At 40.6% G+C, this 18,205-nt stretch overlaps 1 protein-coding gene and 1 long non-coding RNA gene across 18 annotated transcripts in view; one reads left to right on the top strand and one right to left on the bottom strand.

Annotated features, from left to right (window-relative positions):
- Nucleotides 1–18,205, top strand: part of LOC121280985 — a 65,685-nt gene that overhangs the window by 775 nt on the left and 46,705 nt on the right. For 2 of the 3 annotated variants that reach the window (XR_005943780.1, XR_005943782.1), the window contains exons 2-4: nucleotides 1,179–1,311; nucleotides 9,039–9,141; nucleotides 17,125–17,474. This is a non-coding gene — a long non-coding RNA (uncharacterized LOC121280985). The remainder of the gene's footprint in view (nucleotides 1–1,178; nucleotides 1,312–9,038; nucleotides 9,142–17,124; nucleotides 17,475–18,205) is intronic. The other variant, XR_005943781.1, reaches the window with a different exon arrangement.
- tcf7 (transcription factor 7) overlaps nucleotides 2,443–18,205 on the bottom strand; it is a 195,250-nt gene continuing 179,487 nt past the window's right edge. For 8 of the 15 annotated variants that reach the window (XM_041193493.1, XM_041193494.1, XM_041193495.1 and 5 more), the window contains one exon: nucleotides 2,443–3,968. In XM_041193493.1, coding sequence (XP_041049427.1) covers nucleotides 3,659–3,968 — 310 coding nt within the window. In that variant the 3' untranslated portion in view covers nucleotides 2,443–3,658. Of the gene's footprint in view, nucleotides 3,969–17,549; nucleotides 17,624–18,205 lie in introns of those variants that run through there. The other 7 variants (XM_041193501.1, XM_041193505.1, XM_041193508.1 and 4 more) reach the window with 3 other exon arrangements.

Raw genomic sequence — 18,205 nt, 5'->3', positions numbered from 1 at the left:
TGAAATGCAGCATTCATACACAAGGGCTAATTGTCATTTTCTGCTTCATGGCTGGCCTTGGTAGAAAATGCATCGAACACGTGAATATGTGCACAGATACTGCAGGACTTCCGATAAAGCATGCAGGCAAAGTTTTAGCTCTAGTTAGCACTTCACTGGATTGGGAAGAGGAATGAGTTTGGAAGGTGGAGGAGCCCACAAGACAACAAAATGTGAAATGGATTAAATTAGGATTCAAATATTTATTTTTGGAGATATTTTGCATTATTTGGCAGAGCAGTATCATACTGTGTAAGCCTGTGGGGGATTATTAATTCCCCTCAAACATCTGCTACAAAATAATCTACATTTGATAAAGATGAGAGAATGTGTAAAGCAATGAAGAAGCACGGGAATCAGACAAGAAATCTATCCATGCCACATACTTCAACCAAAATATTATTTTTTTTTTATTTTTTTCAGCAAATAGTACATTTTTCAGTGATTTAATAATCCCTTCTGCTTACTTACAATTTTTGGTTGTCTATCAACATGGAGATGACCATGTGTTACTGGCACTTTGCTTGAACTTTAATTACATTGTTGAAGGGGATAAGACATCTGTGTCTCTGAAAGCAGTTTTCTACAAAAATGCAAACAAAATCTTGTGTGAAGAAAAAAAGCTGACAAGTTTTTTTGTTGCTTTCTTGTCACAGGGCAAAACAATAGTTACTGGGAAATACTAAATATTAGAACTGTTATAAAATCCCTTTCTCTATCTCTACTTGTTTTTAATCCCCTAAAAATACAACTCATAAAAATATTACAACAGCCTGAAATACACACACAGAAAAGCAAAAGCACTGAGTCTCATATTTATATATTTTTTTGTTTTTTTCTTCAAAATTTTGATACAAATAGGCAAGAAAATGAAATAATAACAATAAAACTATATGATTGTTTGAACATTTCAGGGCTTCATAAAAGTAACATCCAGGTCAAATATTGACCTCATTTATCTGTTTGACAGTATAAATGCTAGTTTTTAACTGCCTGCAAAGCAGTCTTTTATTAACAATGGAAAGACCCATCAACCAATGTAATACACATAGAAAGCAATTATTATTTAAAATAAATGTTTTCAGATGTTATAACTCAAACAAAAATATTTTTATTGATTAGTTTTACTCTTCACACAGTTAACATATAAACCTTAATATGTGGAAGGAAAAAGGACCTGATGCACGAGCATCAGGTCTGGATCTAAATCTGGAGATTAATAGCTCTTCCATAAGCCCTGCTACATTAAATGAGATCTAGCAAATGCCACAGGTGGGTACTGTAAGTATATTTCCTTCATTGGTCTACATGTTTCACTGTAGTTGAGGAATTCAAAAATTACTTTGTTTTTATGCTCACTAGGTGTGGGAGGTTAATGCTTGAGAATGGAACATTTTATTTTACTTTTCACACCCACTGTTGGGCGTGCAAGCTGTAGGGTAAAGCTCTCCTTATTCTTTCCAACAACATGCCCTAACATGAACTTGAGAAAAGCAACCCTGTGAACTAGTGTGACATTTCCATTTCTCACAGCAGTCAATCTGATAGAGATCTTCAGTTTAGTAATAATTAGTAAACCGTTTAAGGTAAAATTTTTACAAATGGGCTGATGCTGTCCCAGACTCATTTCTCACAGGATCTGTACAGCTGCAGGAGAAAGGACTTCTCAACTTCTTAATTTCGGCTGGATTCAAACCTAGATTGGAAGTTGAGAAGATAATGTTCGAACCCACTGTGCTACCCTGCACCAATGCAACCTCATCTAAAGGCTAGCGTGACATTTTTAACATTTAATTTGATTTACTCTTGCTTTGTGCGCCTCATAACTGATGAACTTAAGGAGCTATTCAAGAAAAAGCAGAAGGTTCCCCTGAGCTGAAACATCACAAACACTGGTGAACTGGATACCAAAATGACGCCAGATTCTTTGGATTCTAACAGAAAGAGAACATAAAATGTTGATAATGTAACCCTATGGAATTTCCCAATTTCTAATACAGCCAGTTCATCCCTGATCACAAGGGAGGTACTGGAAATCTCTTATGTATTGTTTCTCTTCAACTACCTGACTGGGCTGGTAGGGTGTTGGGGAAAGGAGGAACAAACTCTTTGTTGCTCAAGGGTAAGAACTGCTGAATGTCATGCAAATGAATAAATTTGCTTTTTAAAAAATATAGCAGAGCATTCAAAAATAGGATATAACTGTTGGGGGCTAAATGTATGAATTTCACCTAGAAGGGTGAAGTAAGCAGGCTGCAGCTATTCCACCATCCTTTTGCCAAATGTAACATGTGAATTGAGGATCACAGGGAGTGATATTAAGGCTTATCTGAATTGGCTGCTCTCCCCCCACCAACTAACCACCTCCCCCCCACCCCATCCCCACCATATTTTAAGCTTCCAGATTCCGTCCACTGTTGAGTTTTCAAAGGTTTACAAATTTGAAGGGATAGTACATAGCTGTGGAAGTAATGCACCCAAAAATCATAATGACAAAAACGTAATCTATTCTTTACGTACTGCAACTTAACTAAAAATTATAAACTGAAGCAAAACAAAAATCCATGTTTGTAAGTCTATCAAATCGCATCAAATTTTAATAGTAAACTTTTAAATATAAGGAATTTTAAGCAAATTAGAAAATATAGAAATGTTCATCTCTAGTCTAAGCCTTAAGAGAAACTGGACACAGTCTCATCCACTGCAACACCTGAAACACATTGTCGTACTGTTGACTTTTTCAAAATGTATCATATCTGATGAAAATATCTACTTGGAGGACATGTGTGCCCAGTTGCTGTGTGTAGATGAAAGATGGGGTCAAACCCTAACTAACAAAACCATTTGGAGACAGTAGTCATCTATGTTCACCTTTTCTTAAAAGGTATTTATTAATAGGCCCTGTCTATGAAGAAATAATGCTCCCTAGACAAATTACAGCTACATAAGATTTTATAGACGTAGGACTGATATAAACTAATGCTTGTTAAACTAATCCAGTCAGTGCTGAAAACATCAGAATCAGAAATCAGAATGCTCTTGACTTAAGGAAGAAGACCTGGAAATGTTCTTTGGGTGGCAAATATTGTAAAGTATCCACTATTGGATGAATTCATAAGCTCCAACTGTCAGAACTGTTTCCATTGCTACAGGTGGAGAAAGGAAACAACTTGCTCTGCCATAGAACTGTGGGGAAGAGGAATGTGTTTATACATATTGGTATATACAAAGATAAACAGGACCCCAGATAAAAGCACTAACTAGGAAATAGCCTGGTTTTGTTGGTTAAATGCCCATAAATAAACTAATTGGTTATTTGAATAGTTTTGAACTCCATCATAGATGGAACAATCAAGATAAAGACTGCCAGGAACATGTTAAATGACAAATTGCATCTTGTTTCAATCATATAATGTTCCTCATTGGAAAATCTTGCAAGAGTAGAATCAGATTTTGTTTTGTGTCTTGATAGGATGCCAGAGTTTAAGTATATTTCAGAGCCACTTGTTCTTTGAATGTGCACTACACTGGTTGGGCCTGGTTAAAGGCATCATGGATTCTCCATACTCAAGCACTAGGATGCTACTATTCAATTAGTCATCATGGTTGAAGTTGCCCATTATCTTGACATCGTATGCTGATGTGGGATGTTCAGTAAGGTACTATTATATAGTTGAGAGTCCAGTGTAGACGGAATAGAAAGTCTGGTTAGATTTGTGTTAGGCTGGGGCTGAGCAGAGAAAGAGACTGGGTTTGGCTGTGCTTGTTGCACTATGTCTGCAGAGTTAGCAAGCTTGGCTGAAGTTTCCGCTGGAGGCTGGAGTGCATTAGGAGGAGAGGAAGGACAGTCCATCACACTTCCATCTGAAGAAACTGGGCTGGTGCACCTGGCTTCTCCTTGCAGGTATCGAATGCATTTCTTTTTCTTCCTAAGAACAGTTAAGAGTCGTGTGTAAGTAAATTGTGGATTTGCATCACTTAATTGCAAGTTAAGATTGACATTTCATAGCTTTACCTGTCCACATAAAAAGGCGTCTGGTGACAGCATAAAAGTGCATTAAGAAATAATCTGTGCCACAGAGGTAGGAGTTACAAGTTTTTTCCTACAATATTCTCAACTGGTGAGTTCCCAATACCAGGCAGTCCATTCAGGTGAGACGCTTCTTTATGGGGGAGAAAAATTGAAGAAAGGGTCATTCAACTTCGCCCTCAAGAGCTTCCTATTGTTTGGCTTGAGGCTGAGTTGATGTCAACAGATATAGGTGTTTTTTTCGCCTTGAAGTCTGGCAGTAGTGCGGAGGGAGAAGATCCAAAATGAGGAAGATTGCTTTTGACAAAAGTATCTATACTCATGTGGCACCAGATTTGAAAATACTAACATAAAAGTATGAAAATTAAGATTGTTAAAAACAAAGCTTTGAAGCGTGAAGTCAGCATAAGCTCATAATGATAAAAAGAGCATTGGTAGAGTTTTTATTTCTTCAAGGTAATAGATTTTAAATTAGATGCCACCCCTCTTCCTCAGTGGCATTTTCTTATACCACCTATAGCCAAGGATGCAGGCTGGAAATCTGATTTCAGGCTTCCAGCAATGTTTCTTTGAAACCAGCCACTGCAAGGTTTTACAAGGCAACCCTTGCGGAATGATTTACCATTCAATTTTTCCTGTCTTGATTAGGGGACTACTTAGCCTCTGAGATTAATGAGGCAATCCAATGATTGGAGAACCATGTGAGAGATGAAGAAACCTGTATCCCACTAATTTACTTTTCCATGTTAAAGCTCTTAAGTTTGGGATGACCATGCAATGGCTACTTTTGATATTTTTGTTGGATTTATTACTTGTACCCTGTCATAGTGCACAGTACTGGAGGGGCACAAATGTCATGATGGATTTTCTAGATTAAAACTATTCAAAAGGTAATAAGGTAGAGGACGGTTTAAATAATCATCTTAAACTCTATAAAATTTGATATGATTGTTGCAATTTTCAATGCAAATTATTTGGTGTTCTTTGTTTTGTATTAGACAAAATGTGGGATGTCAATGTCAATAGAACATATTTTCACCATTCATCATTGGTGCCAGCAAGAACTCCTGATTTGGTTACATGATTGTTTAGTCTCTAAAACCAAGAGACTAGACTCCCAACATAGGGTCCACTTAACCTGAATGATCACAGGCATCAGCACATTCATGTGGCAGCATTTCTGATTTTGCAGCTGTTAAAGTTAATCTTGGGCCTGTGTCTTGCAATTTCAGGGTGTCTGACTCAACAACATGCCTTAATCCCAATGCTGAAAGCCTAACTCACACATTACCAGCGTGATGTTTCATTTCTCACACCAGCCATACTTCAGAACATAAGAAAGCATTGAACCAGGTGGTGTCAGTTTACCCTTCGTGCCCACTATTTCCTTGACCTCTCTAAGTGAGTCTGCCAATTTAATGCCCATTTCTCCTTAGCTATGATCAGATCTTGTGGTGTTGGCACATGCCAGTAGGAATGGGATTGTGACGTACTCAAAATCATCATAAACCACTTGCAGCCAGCTGACAAAGGGAACATTCATTCAATTTATGTAGGTTGGATTTCAGCCCAGCTACTAGAGGCAAAAGGAAACACTGTATCTCAACATAGTTTGATTTCAAAGAAAGAGAAATACATTTGAAAGTGGGTAATAAATTCCTAGGCAGCTGCACAAGTAACTTCTGTACTTACCATCATTCTCATTCTGAAATAAAATTTGGAATGATTTTTTAAGATACAATACTTTCACAATTAATATATCTAATATAGATGTAACAGTGTACTTAACTATATTGTAGCTGCCACTGGTTAGTAATCAGGGGCTTTATATATGATTTTACAGAGATGAGTTAATGCTAAAGCCCTGTGTTCTGCAGAATGCTGCGTTCCCAGCCAAGTAACCTATCATGTCTACTAAGTTCCAGAAACATTATGATTCTTCCAAAACCTTGTTATGACTGTTACATCATTATAATTATGATTTATAATTATCCCTATAAGAAACAATAGAACATTATACAATATCTGACAGTTAAAAATAAGCTGCTAATGATGGAAAATAATAGACAATCAGATCTAATATATCTTCTATATGTATATGTATGTAAATGTTTGTGTGTGCGCGTGTGTGTGTGTGCGCATGTCTGCCTGTATGCGTGTGAGGACCATGAAGGGTGAATGGGTGTATGTACAACAGAACTGTAGTACTGAGCCAAACCAACAAGGAAAGATATGGGTTCAGACCCTGATTACTACTGGGTTTGTGGATCTTGGAGGTGAGACAACTGGTCTCAGCATGTATGGACTAGAGAAGTAAAAGTCAGGACAGATGTTTCTGATCATTAATGAGAGATCCCAGCTGGAAAGTATCCATGTCTGGAGATCAGGTGAAGAAATGATCATGTTAGTCTGTGTTGCTCTCAGTGACTGATTGGCCTACCAACATTCATTTTCTAGGTTCATATTATAAGAATAATAATTTGGACAAAGTGTCAGAAACTAGCTTTATCTGTGAACCTAAAGTTTTGAGTTGCAACCTTTGGGCAAGAATTGTAGAAAATTAGAGAATGAATGAATAAAAGATAACTGGGACTTGAGCCATAAACTTAATCTGATGAAAAAATAAAACACTAAAAGTCAGTCTGTTTACAACCTTGGTGTCATGTTTGACATTGTGATGAGCTTCCGGTCTCATTTTGAGCCATCTCTAAGACTATTTTCAACTTTTTAACATTGCCCAACATTGTCCCCGTCTTAGTTTATCTGCTGCTGAAACCCACATTCATTCTTTTGTTATCTATCGACTTGTCTATTCCCATGCAGTCCTGACTGGTTTCCCACATTCTATCCTCCCTAAATTTGAGGTTATTCAAACTCTGCTGTCCATGTCTTAACTTGCACCAAGTCTTGTTCCCCTTTCACCTTTGTGCTCACTGACCTACACTGGTCAAGCAATGTCTTGATTTTAAAATTCCCATCCTTGATTTCAAATCCCTCCATGGCTTTACCCCTCACACCGCTGTGACCTCCACCAGCCTCACAGCCCTCCAATATATCTGTGCTCCTCTAATTCTGGCCTCTGTGCTTCCATGATTTTAATCACTTCATCATTGATGGCTATACCTTCAGTTGCCTAAGCCCTAATGTCTGGAATACAACCCCCACCCCACTTCTTCTCTCTACCTCACTTTTCTCATTAAGACACTTCTTAATACCAACCATCTTAGCCAAGCTTTTGGTCATCTGATCTAGAATCTCCTCAGGATGGCTCAGTGCCATAGTTTGCTTTATAAAGCTCCTTTGAACCATTTTATTATCTTAAATGCGCTATATAAATAGAAGTTGTTGTTACTGTTGTAATCTAATGAAAGAATTCAAATGGTTTGTATATAGAATGGCAGATACCAATGTGAACAGTAACAAGTCAGAATATAATTAATGTCACATGCGTCATAAGCCAAGACAGTAAAGTTTCAGTTTATAGTCATCAGATGTATTTGGAAGTTAGATAAGTTTGGAAAACCTTTCCTGTTACCTGCTACATGTATGGTCTCAGTCTTGTCCTATTTTGTGGTAGCACAGGCAGTCACCACACTTGATTATAAAATGACACTGACTGCAGCACTGCAGGTTTGTCTAGCAGTAACCAGTGCTTGACCATTGGGGAGTTCAATGTGTTCTGTCAGCTAGCTTGTCCAGACACCAACTGGGTTCCATTCGTTCGACAGCAATCATAAGTTGACTGCTTGATGTGCGAGTCTGCATCAATCAGCCTACAAAAGGCAGTTCCCATATCTGCTCTAACTTCCATCTGATTTTCTCTGTGACAAATATGAAGCCTCATTCTATACCATATCCTTAGATATTTCTGTATTGTAGCTTTCCTTGGGGAATTTTAGTTATGTCAATATATTTTAAATATAACCATATGAGTTGTACTCTGAAAAGATCTGCTTTGTTTAATTAACACCTCCAGTTGTGAAATGATATTGTATTCGTTTAAAACTATAAGGAGAAACAGAGCTCCCACCGAATCGCCGTAATAATTGGAGCAGTGATTTCAAAAGTTTTGTTTCAGACTTGGTTTAGTAAATGTCTGTCTGGACAGTGATGTGGTCCTTGACCACATCCCCATCTACTTTGGTGATAGGAATAATTAATACAATTACCAGCCTGTTGAGAATTAATTGGGAATACCCTTCAGAGAAATAGATTTTCAATTCAAAAAAATTGAGAGCATATCTAGATTACCTAAGAGCAGTGAATGCTGTGTTGTTCTGGCATTTATTAACCATTTATTCTTTACGTAACTGCAGAGAGAGATCAAGCATGCTCTTTGTAAAAAGTATCAAGAACTTTGGAAAGTACTCTAAGAATTCAAACACATTGGTCAGGATTTTACATTGGTCGGGCAGGCTTGGTGGGAGCGGTCGTGGAGCTGACTGTCACCCGCGATCGGCTCGGCCCTGTGATTTCACGCAGGCAGGCCAATTAAGGCCCGCCCAGCATGGAGCTGCCTCAGGGAGGTTGAGGCACTTCTTAAAGAAATTATTAAAAACATTAAAAATTTAATGAAACATGTCCCCTCATGTGACTGTATCACATGAGATGGGACATGTTTTTATTTTCAAAATAAAATTCTTATATAATCAGTATTAGCTTTAAGAAACCTCATCCTGCTCATGGATGAGGTTTCCTAAAAAAACATAAAGGCTGCTTTGCCTTTCGCTTGCCCGCCAGCTGTAAGGTTGGACGGGCAGCGTAAATTTGGAGTTAATTAGTCTGGCACGCTGACCTGAAGATTCTGGCCTATGTCTAAACTATCAAACTCTTGCATAATCTTGAAGACCTCTATCAGGTTATTCCTCAGTCTACAGAAATGAACCCAAGTCTGTTCAAACTTTCCTGATAGGTATAACTGCTTAGTTCTAGTATCAGTTCAGTAAAATCCTTTTTTTACTTTCACTAGTGCCGCTATTATGATATGATGACCACAACTGTCCACACAACTCTTAAGTGCAACCCTTGAAGGCATCTGGCATGAACATTGGCATGCAACCCAGTGATAGAAGGTATACTGTTAGCCTAGAAGCATGACATTCCTATTCACTGCTTATTTTCAGTTGTGAGTTTTGACTCATAGGCCGGGATTTTGCAGTCCCGTTGTGGCGGGATTCACCGTGGGAGATTTGGCGGCCCAGCCAAAAGTCCATTGACTTTTGGCAGGACCGGACGACCCCAGTGGTGGGCAGGGTTAAAAAATCCTGCACATAGGAGTTCTTTTGTCTAACAGGATCTACAATTTGCTATGAGCACAAATAATGAAAGTTAGGAGATAGCCAAAATGATAACACCCTCCTTTCTGAAAAACTGGTTCTTAGAATATGGGCTATGTTGTGCATCTTTGGTTGTCATGAACATTGTGATTGCTTATAGAGATAAATGTCTTGTTAGGCACATCAGAAGATACTATGGCCCAAAATTTGGAATGATAATGATGGTTTGGCTTTGCTGTTGTTACTCCACTCAAACTGATATCAACTTCGGGTGTCTGCATGAGCACAGAATGATGCAGAAATTGAGATATTGCTGTCAGTGATTCTATGTTCCTCCACAGTGCACTGTTGTGGTCCCCACAAACTGTTATAAATGGGAAATCTTAATTAAGGTGAAAACTTCCATTCTTATACTATCAATCTCGCTGCACTAACCCTTAAAAAAGGTACACCATGCTGAATGAGGTGTTTGTGGGTTTTTAACAGTGTGCTAAGTTTACAATTACTTCCAAATGCCCAACTGCCCTGAGAAGCTAATATTATTTGTGGAATGTCAATTTTTTCCATATGATAAAAAAACACATTTTAATATTTTTAAAGCTTGTTTAACTTTATTTTAACTTCTATCTTAATCCAATCATAACTTAGTTCACTGTCTGAAATTTTAAATTGAAAGTAAAGCAATTCAGTGATTTTAACTTTCACATTTGCTGTCTGTGAGAATACTTCGATACGACTGGCTGTTTACCCTGCTAACTGACATCACTGCTGCTGGACACCTGGAATTCCGCTTGTCTTGGGACCAGATTTAAAATACCATTGGGAAAGGGAAATCCATGTTACACAGATTGCTAGAAACTTCTAGGTAGCTTTTCTCAAGGCCAGCAACGAGCCCCATTATTTCACCACTAGCTGCAATATCAACGCTTATGAGTCAATCATGTAATGTGGAACAGAGTCATATGTAAGCAAGACCAGGGAGGAGTGACAGTTTCCTCTCCCTGAAAGACATGACACCTAGTTGGGTTTTTGTAACAATCCATTTTATTTTATGGGGTGCAAGCCCACAAATGACCAGATTTATTAAATTCATGAACTCATGGTCTCTGGGTTGTAATTGCCTCTCTTGAAGGTGCTGACTTGCACTGAGGTACAAGCCCATTTAAAAGCAAAATGCTGCGGTTGCTGGAGATCTGAAATATAAATAGAAATGCTGCAAAATCTCAACAGGCTTGTCAGCATCCTTGGAGAGAGAAACAGATTTAAAGTTTCTGAAGAAGAGTCATTTTGGACTCGAAACGTTAACTTTGTTTCTCTCTCCACGGATGATGCCAGACCTGCCGAGTTTTTCCAGCAGTTGTGGTTTTTTATTCCAGGTCCATGTATACTGCCAACTTCTAGTACTTCATTGAAGTGGGCATTCTTCATGTCTGATTCTAGACAATGAATGTTAACAGGTTGCACACTTGTCTTGTATGCACGTGGTTGCTTTCCAAGAGAATCACTGGGTAGTAATCAGGAATTGGAACTATAGGTGTGATTTTGTTTCCCTGTTATGATGGCACTGATGGCGATTGCAGGGCCTCCGGTTGCCTTGACTAAGTTCTGCTAACTTTACAAAGATCAGCGATCAAACCTGGCTCTTCCTGGTTTGGTGACTGTCATCATTTCCCAATCGCATGACTTTACAATGCCAGGATGATCTTGCTGTAGTTAGGATTGCAGTTACTGCTTTCTTCTGAATGGATACTAAATTTTACCACATTTCTAATTACACAATAGGGGTCGAATTTAATGTCCTCCCCCATGGTGAGTTTGATAGTGAGGGGCCTTTAATCTGATGGGAAGGTGGCAGGTGGGGCCTCCACCGCCTGCAATTAAGCCCATGGTGGGAAGGCCGCCATCCTGCCGCTAATTGAGTCCCTCAAGTGAACAATTAATGCCCAGTTAACCCAGTGGCAGGCAGGTGGCTCACCATGAAGGAGTAAACCCATGCAGGGTTGCTTGCAGGCTCCCAGGTAGGTCCCTCATTCAAAAGCACTCAGTGTCTGTTCAAGGAACCCGGCATTGGGAACAAAGGGACCCACTGAGACCTACCCATCTGCCCTGCTGCCAACTCCTCTCTCTGTGAACCCTCTCCTGCCATCTCTCACCTGTGGCCTGGGATCCAGCGATAATTCTAGGCCTCAGGTGGGTGCCTCCCCAGTAGCACTATCATCCAATAGTGCTGTCAGCTTCCAGCTGGCAGGTAGCTCTTGGCAGGTGGGACTTCAGCCCCTGGGGTTCTCGATCCCAGGAAAGGCCCATTACTGTCCAGTTAAGGGTCTGATTGGCACTTAGTTCGGCAGGCTTCAGGAAGTTAGGAGACACAATAAATTTTAAAGATGGGAGCAGAAAGTTACTAAAGTGAGCGGGAAAAACTGTGGCAGATGGAATTCAATATGAGTCTAAGTGTACAATGTGTATGTGTGAGTTCATCCACTTGGTATCCAAAAAAGACAACTTGGAATACTTCATTAATGGTGAGAGACTTGGAATTGTGGAGGAACAAAGGGTACATAATTTTCTAAACATTAGTGCACAGTTACAAAAAGTATCAAAAAAGGCTAATGGATTTTATCCCTTTATCTCACAGGGATTGCAGTAAGAATGCTTAAGTTGTCCAGAGCATTGATCAGACCTCATATGGAGTGTTGCATTCAGGAAGGATATATTGGTTTGGGATACAGCAGAGGTTCACCAGAATATTAAAGGGTTAAATTATGGAGACCGGTTCCATACACTTGGTTTGTTGAGTTTAGAAGATTGAACAGTGATCTAATATTGAAGAGTTTGAAATGTTAAGTGATGATGGGGTGCTCCAGAACAAATTAGTGCTTGACCATCAGGAGTGAAATCAGGAAGATCAGAGAAAATCTGGGGCAAGATTTTCAGCTCGGCGTGCGGGCGCGCACCCAACACACCCGCGTGTGAAATAGCGCGCGATGATGTTGGGTATGTGTCCCAGCGTCACTGCGCACTTGCACGATTTTTCGGTCAGCAGGCGTGTGAGAGAGTCGGCAGTGTGCCTGCTGACAATTAAGAGACCTATTCCCGTCCAAGCTTACAATTGGTGGGTGGGTGAATAGGCCAGGCAGCCTTTGCATTTTTTGTGAAACCTCATTAATGGCCGGGATAAGATTTCCAACAGTGAATAAAGAAAAATGAAAAATGTTTAAACTCATGTTCAGCATGTCTCTGACCATGTGACAGAGTCACATGTGGGGATGTGTTTCCCTTATTTTTCAAATCTTTATATTTTATTTTTAAATTGTTCAGCTCCCTGAGGCAGCTTTGTACCTTCAGGGAGCTTTCAGACTTCAGCGCTCGCGCTCCTCCCACCTCCACCCCGGCAGCGCTGAGGCTCTCAGCATGCGTTTCATGCTGGCTGACTGTTAGTTGGCCAGCCAGCATGAAATCGCAGTCGGGGTCTGATCGCGGGTAGTGATCCATTTCGCGGTCGCTCCCGGGCCTGCCCACCGCACCTGCCCAACGAGGGGAAAATCCTCCCCCAGGAATTATCCCCCCCCAAATTTTTAAGGCTGAGATTGAAAGATAAATGGAGTTGATTTACAGGTCAGTCGTGATCTAATTCAATGACGGAACATACTGAAGGGGCTGCACCTATAAGTAACCAGTCATGGCAGTTGACCTCTAATGTTCTGGAGATCTGGGGCTGAATTTTTGTCTGGGCTTGGGAAAACCCGACCTGTGCACTTTGGCGGCCTGAAAAATGCACACCTGATCCATGTGTGCCTTTACAAAGGACTTTCATATTTCACACAGGAATCAGGTTCACAGTACATTTTGTGAGCCGCTATGGAGTGCGTGAGATGTGTGGATGTGGAGGTGGGCCGGTTAGAGGTCCAGCTCAGTTCTCTAACCCGGCAGCCCAGCTCCCAACATTGTTTAAAGGCCATGGCACTTCATGCCCCTCAGATTCCCCCATGCTCCCTCACATTCCCCCATGCTCCTCACATTCCCCCATGCTCCCTCACATTCCCCCATGCCCCTCAGATTCCCCCATGCTCCCTCACATTCCTCCATGTTCCCTCACATTCCCCCATGCCCCTCAGATTCCCCCATGCCCCTCACATTCTCCCATGCTCCCTCACATTCCCCCATGCTCCCTCATATTCCCTCATGTCCCCTTAGATTCCCCCATTCCCCTCACATTTACCCACACCACCTTGCATTCCCCCAGGTCACTCCATGCCCCTCAGATTTCCTCCATGCCACCTCACATTTCTCCATGCCGCCCCCCCCCCCGTCACTTCAATGCCCCCTTGTATCCTCCAAAGCCACTCACCCACTATATATAGTTCTCATGTGCCACAAAATCATTAGAAAAACATTAAACCTCTAACAATGTAAGAAAACCCTCATTGATACTTGGCCAAAAAACCCAAGAGATAAGAAATTGTAATCCTTTAAGTGCCTATTAGGTTTGTAAACAAACTTGAGACCACATTTTGTTATTATAGGCTCCTACAAGTTTCAATCATTCTTGGATCAATAAGACAACCTGCTGAGTTGAGCTGAAGCTTTGAAACCCAGCCAAGCATTCATCAGAACAGCTGTCATAACAAAAGCTTCCAGCTCCACCGATACAACAGATATCCATTTCCATTTCAAAGCAGAATGCCTGTCAATTAATGAATAAAGGGGGAGCAGGTACAGATCATTTCTTCCTCCTATAGAAGGTGGGTGGGCCCGGGAGCAGCCGGGAAACAGCCCGCCCCTCAAGATCAGCCTTGCCCGACCGTGATTTCACGCTGGTGGGCTAATTAAGGCCTGTACAGTGTGAAAAGCGCGTTGAAAGGCTCAGCACCGAGAGCAGGAGGAGGGTAAGTGTGGGCGCGGGGGAGTACGCGATGAAAGCTTGTAATTAAGGCAGAGAGTTGCCTCAGGGTGCTGATGACTTCAAAATCAATCACGGCAGAATTTAAAATCTGGAAAAAATATCCACGCATCAGAATGAGTCCTTTGATGAGGTTTCCTGAAAAATGCAAAGGCCCCCTGGCTGATTCGCCAACCCGCCAGCCGTAACATTGGCAGTGGAAAATCCCTGTTAAGAGGCCTTAATAGGCCTCTTAATTGTCAATGGGTGCATTGCCGACACTGGCGCACATCCGCCGACAGAAATATCGCGGGAGTGCGCGTTGATGCCGGGAAGCTTAACTGACGCCATCACATGCGATTTTACGCCCGTTCAGGTTGGGCATGCATCCACCCATGGGATGTAAAATTCAGCCCAGGGTGTTCTTTTTAAAAGCAGTCAGATCTGCTAGTACTGTTAAATCAGAGCACAAAAACATGACAGCAGATGACATTGTTTTAAACTTTAAAAAAAAAATTCTATATGGCGTTTTATCCTTTGGAAAAGTACTGTTGTGCATTGCCTCCACAGGGAGGTAATGGCATAGTGTCATTGCTGCTGGACCAGTAATCCAGAGACCCAGGATAATGCACTGTGAACTTGGTTTGATTCCCACCACAGCAGATGGTGGAATTTGAATTGAATAAAAATCTGGAATTAAAAGCCTAAATGATGAACATGAATCCATTGTCAAATTGTTGTAAAAACCCATCTGGCTCACTAATGTCCTTTGGGGAAGAAAATCTGCTGTTCTTACATGGCCTGGCCTACATGTATTTCCAGACCCAAAGCAATGTAGTTGGCTCTTAACTGCCCTCTGAGCAAGGGCAATTCAGGATGGGCAATAAATGCTGGTCTTGCCAGTGATGCCACATCCCATGAATGATTAAGAAAAATTACACAGGGGGCAACTCATCTTTTCAGGACAGATCCCTATGATGAATCGCTGCATTAAAAACACATTATAACATAGCATACAATAGTGATATTTGAAGATGCCAAAACATTTTACACTTACCTTTCAGCATGTTCTCAACTCCCCAGCATTTTCCTCATGAACTCTCAAGCCTGACAAGCTTTTAATGGGTTCCAAAACCCTGCACCACCAGACGAAAATGGTGTACAGGAGGAAATCCGATTTTTGTCCCATATTTGAAATAGGGAAATCAACATCAGCAGGGGGTGGGCATGTGTTTTGCACACTAAGCTTTCCCCACCCACAAAAAAGCCAGGGGAAAATGGTACAGGTTTGGGAATGCAGAGAAAAATCAGATTTCCTCCAAAAAAACCCAAACTGTGGCCATTTGCGTACTGAAACCTGCCCCCAGACTCAGACAAAAAATTCAGCTCCCCGTTTCAGCTGATATAATGCCATGTGAAAAGTCAGCACTGATTTCCTCCCTTCACTTACAATTATATATAAAAAGCTTACATCTAATCATCCACAAAAACCTACGCAGCCACACAACTATTGAAATATTTTTAATATATTCATAGCTGTCATATCACAAACATTGTAGTAACATCACCTGACTATTAAAAAAAAATCCTTCTCCTGCACTTAAATAGAAGAACAAAAAGATACAATTTGATATTGGATATGAGAAAAATGGATACGATGAGCAGCGTCACATAAAACAAAATTTCTGTTCCAACTCCACTCAACATAGGAATTAAGAGCGAGTGTTAGTCATTCATCCCCTCGAATCTGCTCCACCATTCACTTAGATCATGGTTGATCTTCAACCTCAACACCATCTTTCCTCACTATCTCCATATCCCTTGAGTCTTTACTATATAGACACCTATCAATCTTTGCCATGAATATGGTCAATGACTGAGCCTCCACAACCCTCTGGGGTAGAGAATTCAAAGATTTATCATCCTCTGAGTGAAGAAATTCCTTCTTATTTCAGTCCTAAATGGCCTACTTCATATTCTGAGACTGTATCCCCTGGTTCTAGACCACCATCCAGGGGAAACTTCTTTCCTGCATCTACCTTGTTGAGCCCTGTAGGAATTTTGTATTTTTCAATGAGATCACATCTCAATCTTCTAAACTCTAGAGAATACAGACCCAACCACCTCAATCTCTCCTCATTGGACAATCTCGCCATTCCAGGAATCAGCCTGATGAGCTTTCATTGCTCTTCCTCTATGGCAAGTATATCGTTCCTTAGGTAAGAAGATCAAAGCTGCATGCAATACTTGAGATGTGGTCTCAACAAGATTCTGTACAATTACAGCAACACATCTTTACTCCTGTACTCAAATCTTCTTGCAATAAAGGCAAATGTACCTTTTGTCAATCTCTCACCATTTAAAAAATAACCTGAATTTCTGTTTCTGCTACCAAAGTGGCTAACTTCACATTTTTTCACATTATATTCCATCTGCCATGTTCTTGCCACTCACTCAGCCTGTCTAAATCCCCTTGAAGCCTCTTTGCATCCTCCTCGCAATTCACATTCATATCTAATTTTGTGTCATCGAGAAACATGGAAATATTACCGATGATCCCCACATCCTAATCATTGATATAGATTGTGAATAGCTGGGGGTCCAAGCACTGATCTTTGTGGTACCCCACTAGTCACAGCCTGCCAACCTGAGAATGATCCATTTATTCATACTCTCTGGTTTCTGTCCATTAACCAATTCTCAAACCATGCCAGTATTACCCCCAATCCCGTGCACTGGAATTTTGTTTACTAGCCGCTTGTGTGGGGCCTTATCAAAAGTCTTATCTGAAGCTGCAGTAGATTTCTTGGGAAAATAGAGTTGTGTCTTGTGTGCATGTTAAATACACTCCTCACATGTCAATTTCTTACCTTCTTATACCTTTCATTCTATTCCTACAGATTTGTTAACGTATTTACAAAGACCCATTTTCCCTTCCATCTTCACACTGCTCCTGACCAGTGCCATGTGACTCCATGGTGAGACTGTCTACAATTACACTAAAGGAAGGTCATCAATGTGAAAAAATCTTTGGCAAACCCTTTTTTTACATGCTTGTTTGCAAGAACAGGTACAGTGACATAATTTATGATCAACACCACAGTACCATTTTAGCGCAATGTCACCATGATGGAAATGACATGTAACTCTCCTAACTTTTGTCATTTCCCCCACCTAAACACAAAAAAAAAGGTGTGCCAAATGTTTTCTCCATAAGGCGACCTCCTTCAACGAAGCCTCCACAGAACAGGTAAGAAAAGTTTTGTCAAAAAATTGTAATTAAAAAGAAATGTCAAGCCGGTTAAAGATAGAGTAATTATGGGTACCTGCAGGGGAGGCACCGCATCTATTGCAGATCAAGCTCGAACAATGGGCGACACATCATTGCGGTGTTTGAATCTGTTAGTGTGAAGTAAACAAAAACAACAATAGAGGAACACAATTTGTAAAACAAAATGGAGTTAGTATGCAATCCAGGTCAGCCAGAGAAGCAACAGCAGCTCCACACAGAATATTCAACCAGGGAAGAGAATTTGGGCTTTATAGAGATTGCATATTTTTCATATGTTGCAGGCCTTTTCAGACTGTACCTCAAAACTATCATACCTTTTGAACAAGAGACTCTGCCCTAAAAAAGGTTCCCAACACAACACTGTGCGAGAGGCTAATTGAAATAACACGCAATATAATGGCCATGAAATCAAGATGGCGGCAGAGTTCTGTGATATTGTGGTTCTTAGCTCGTTTCTTTTGAACCCAATTTGCTTAAAATGCTTTGAAGTGGTGCGGTAAAGTTAAAAGGTATGTGAGCTTAACATCATCTCCAACCTAAGCCAAACATAGGCCAGAGTAATACTGCCTCTTTGAAATATTTGCACACAGTTTAAGATTAGCTGTGGACTATCTGCAGGTCTTGCAAGACTGAAAGTAGAGGCACCTGGCAACAAGATTGGCTAACGCAGACTGTTAGGCAACAAAATA

The sequence above is a fragment of the Carcharodon carcharias genome, chromosome 8, assembly GCF_017639515.1.
Source record: "Carcharodon carcharias isolate sCarCar2 chromosome 8, sCarCar2.pri, whole genome shotgun sequence".
In the NCBI taxonomy this organism is placed as follows: Eukaryota; Metazoa; Chordata; class Chondrichthyes; order Lamniformes; family Lamnidae; genus Carcharodon; species Carcharodon carcharias.
This window is presented reverse-complemented; position numbering and strand designations above follow the sequence as displayed.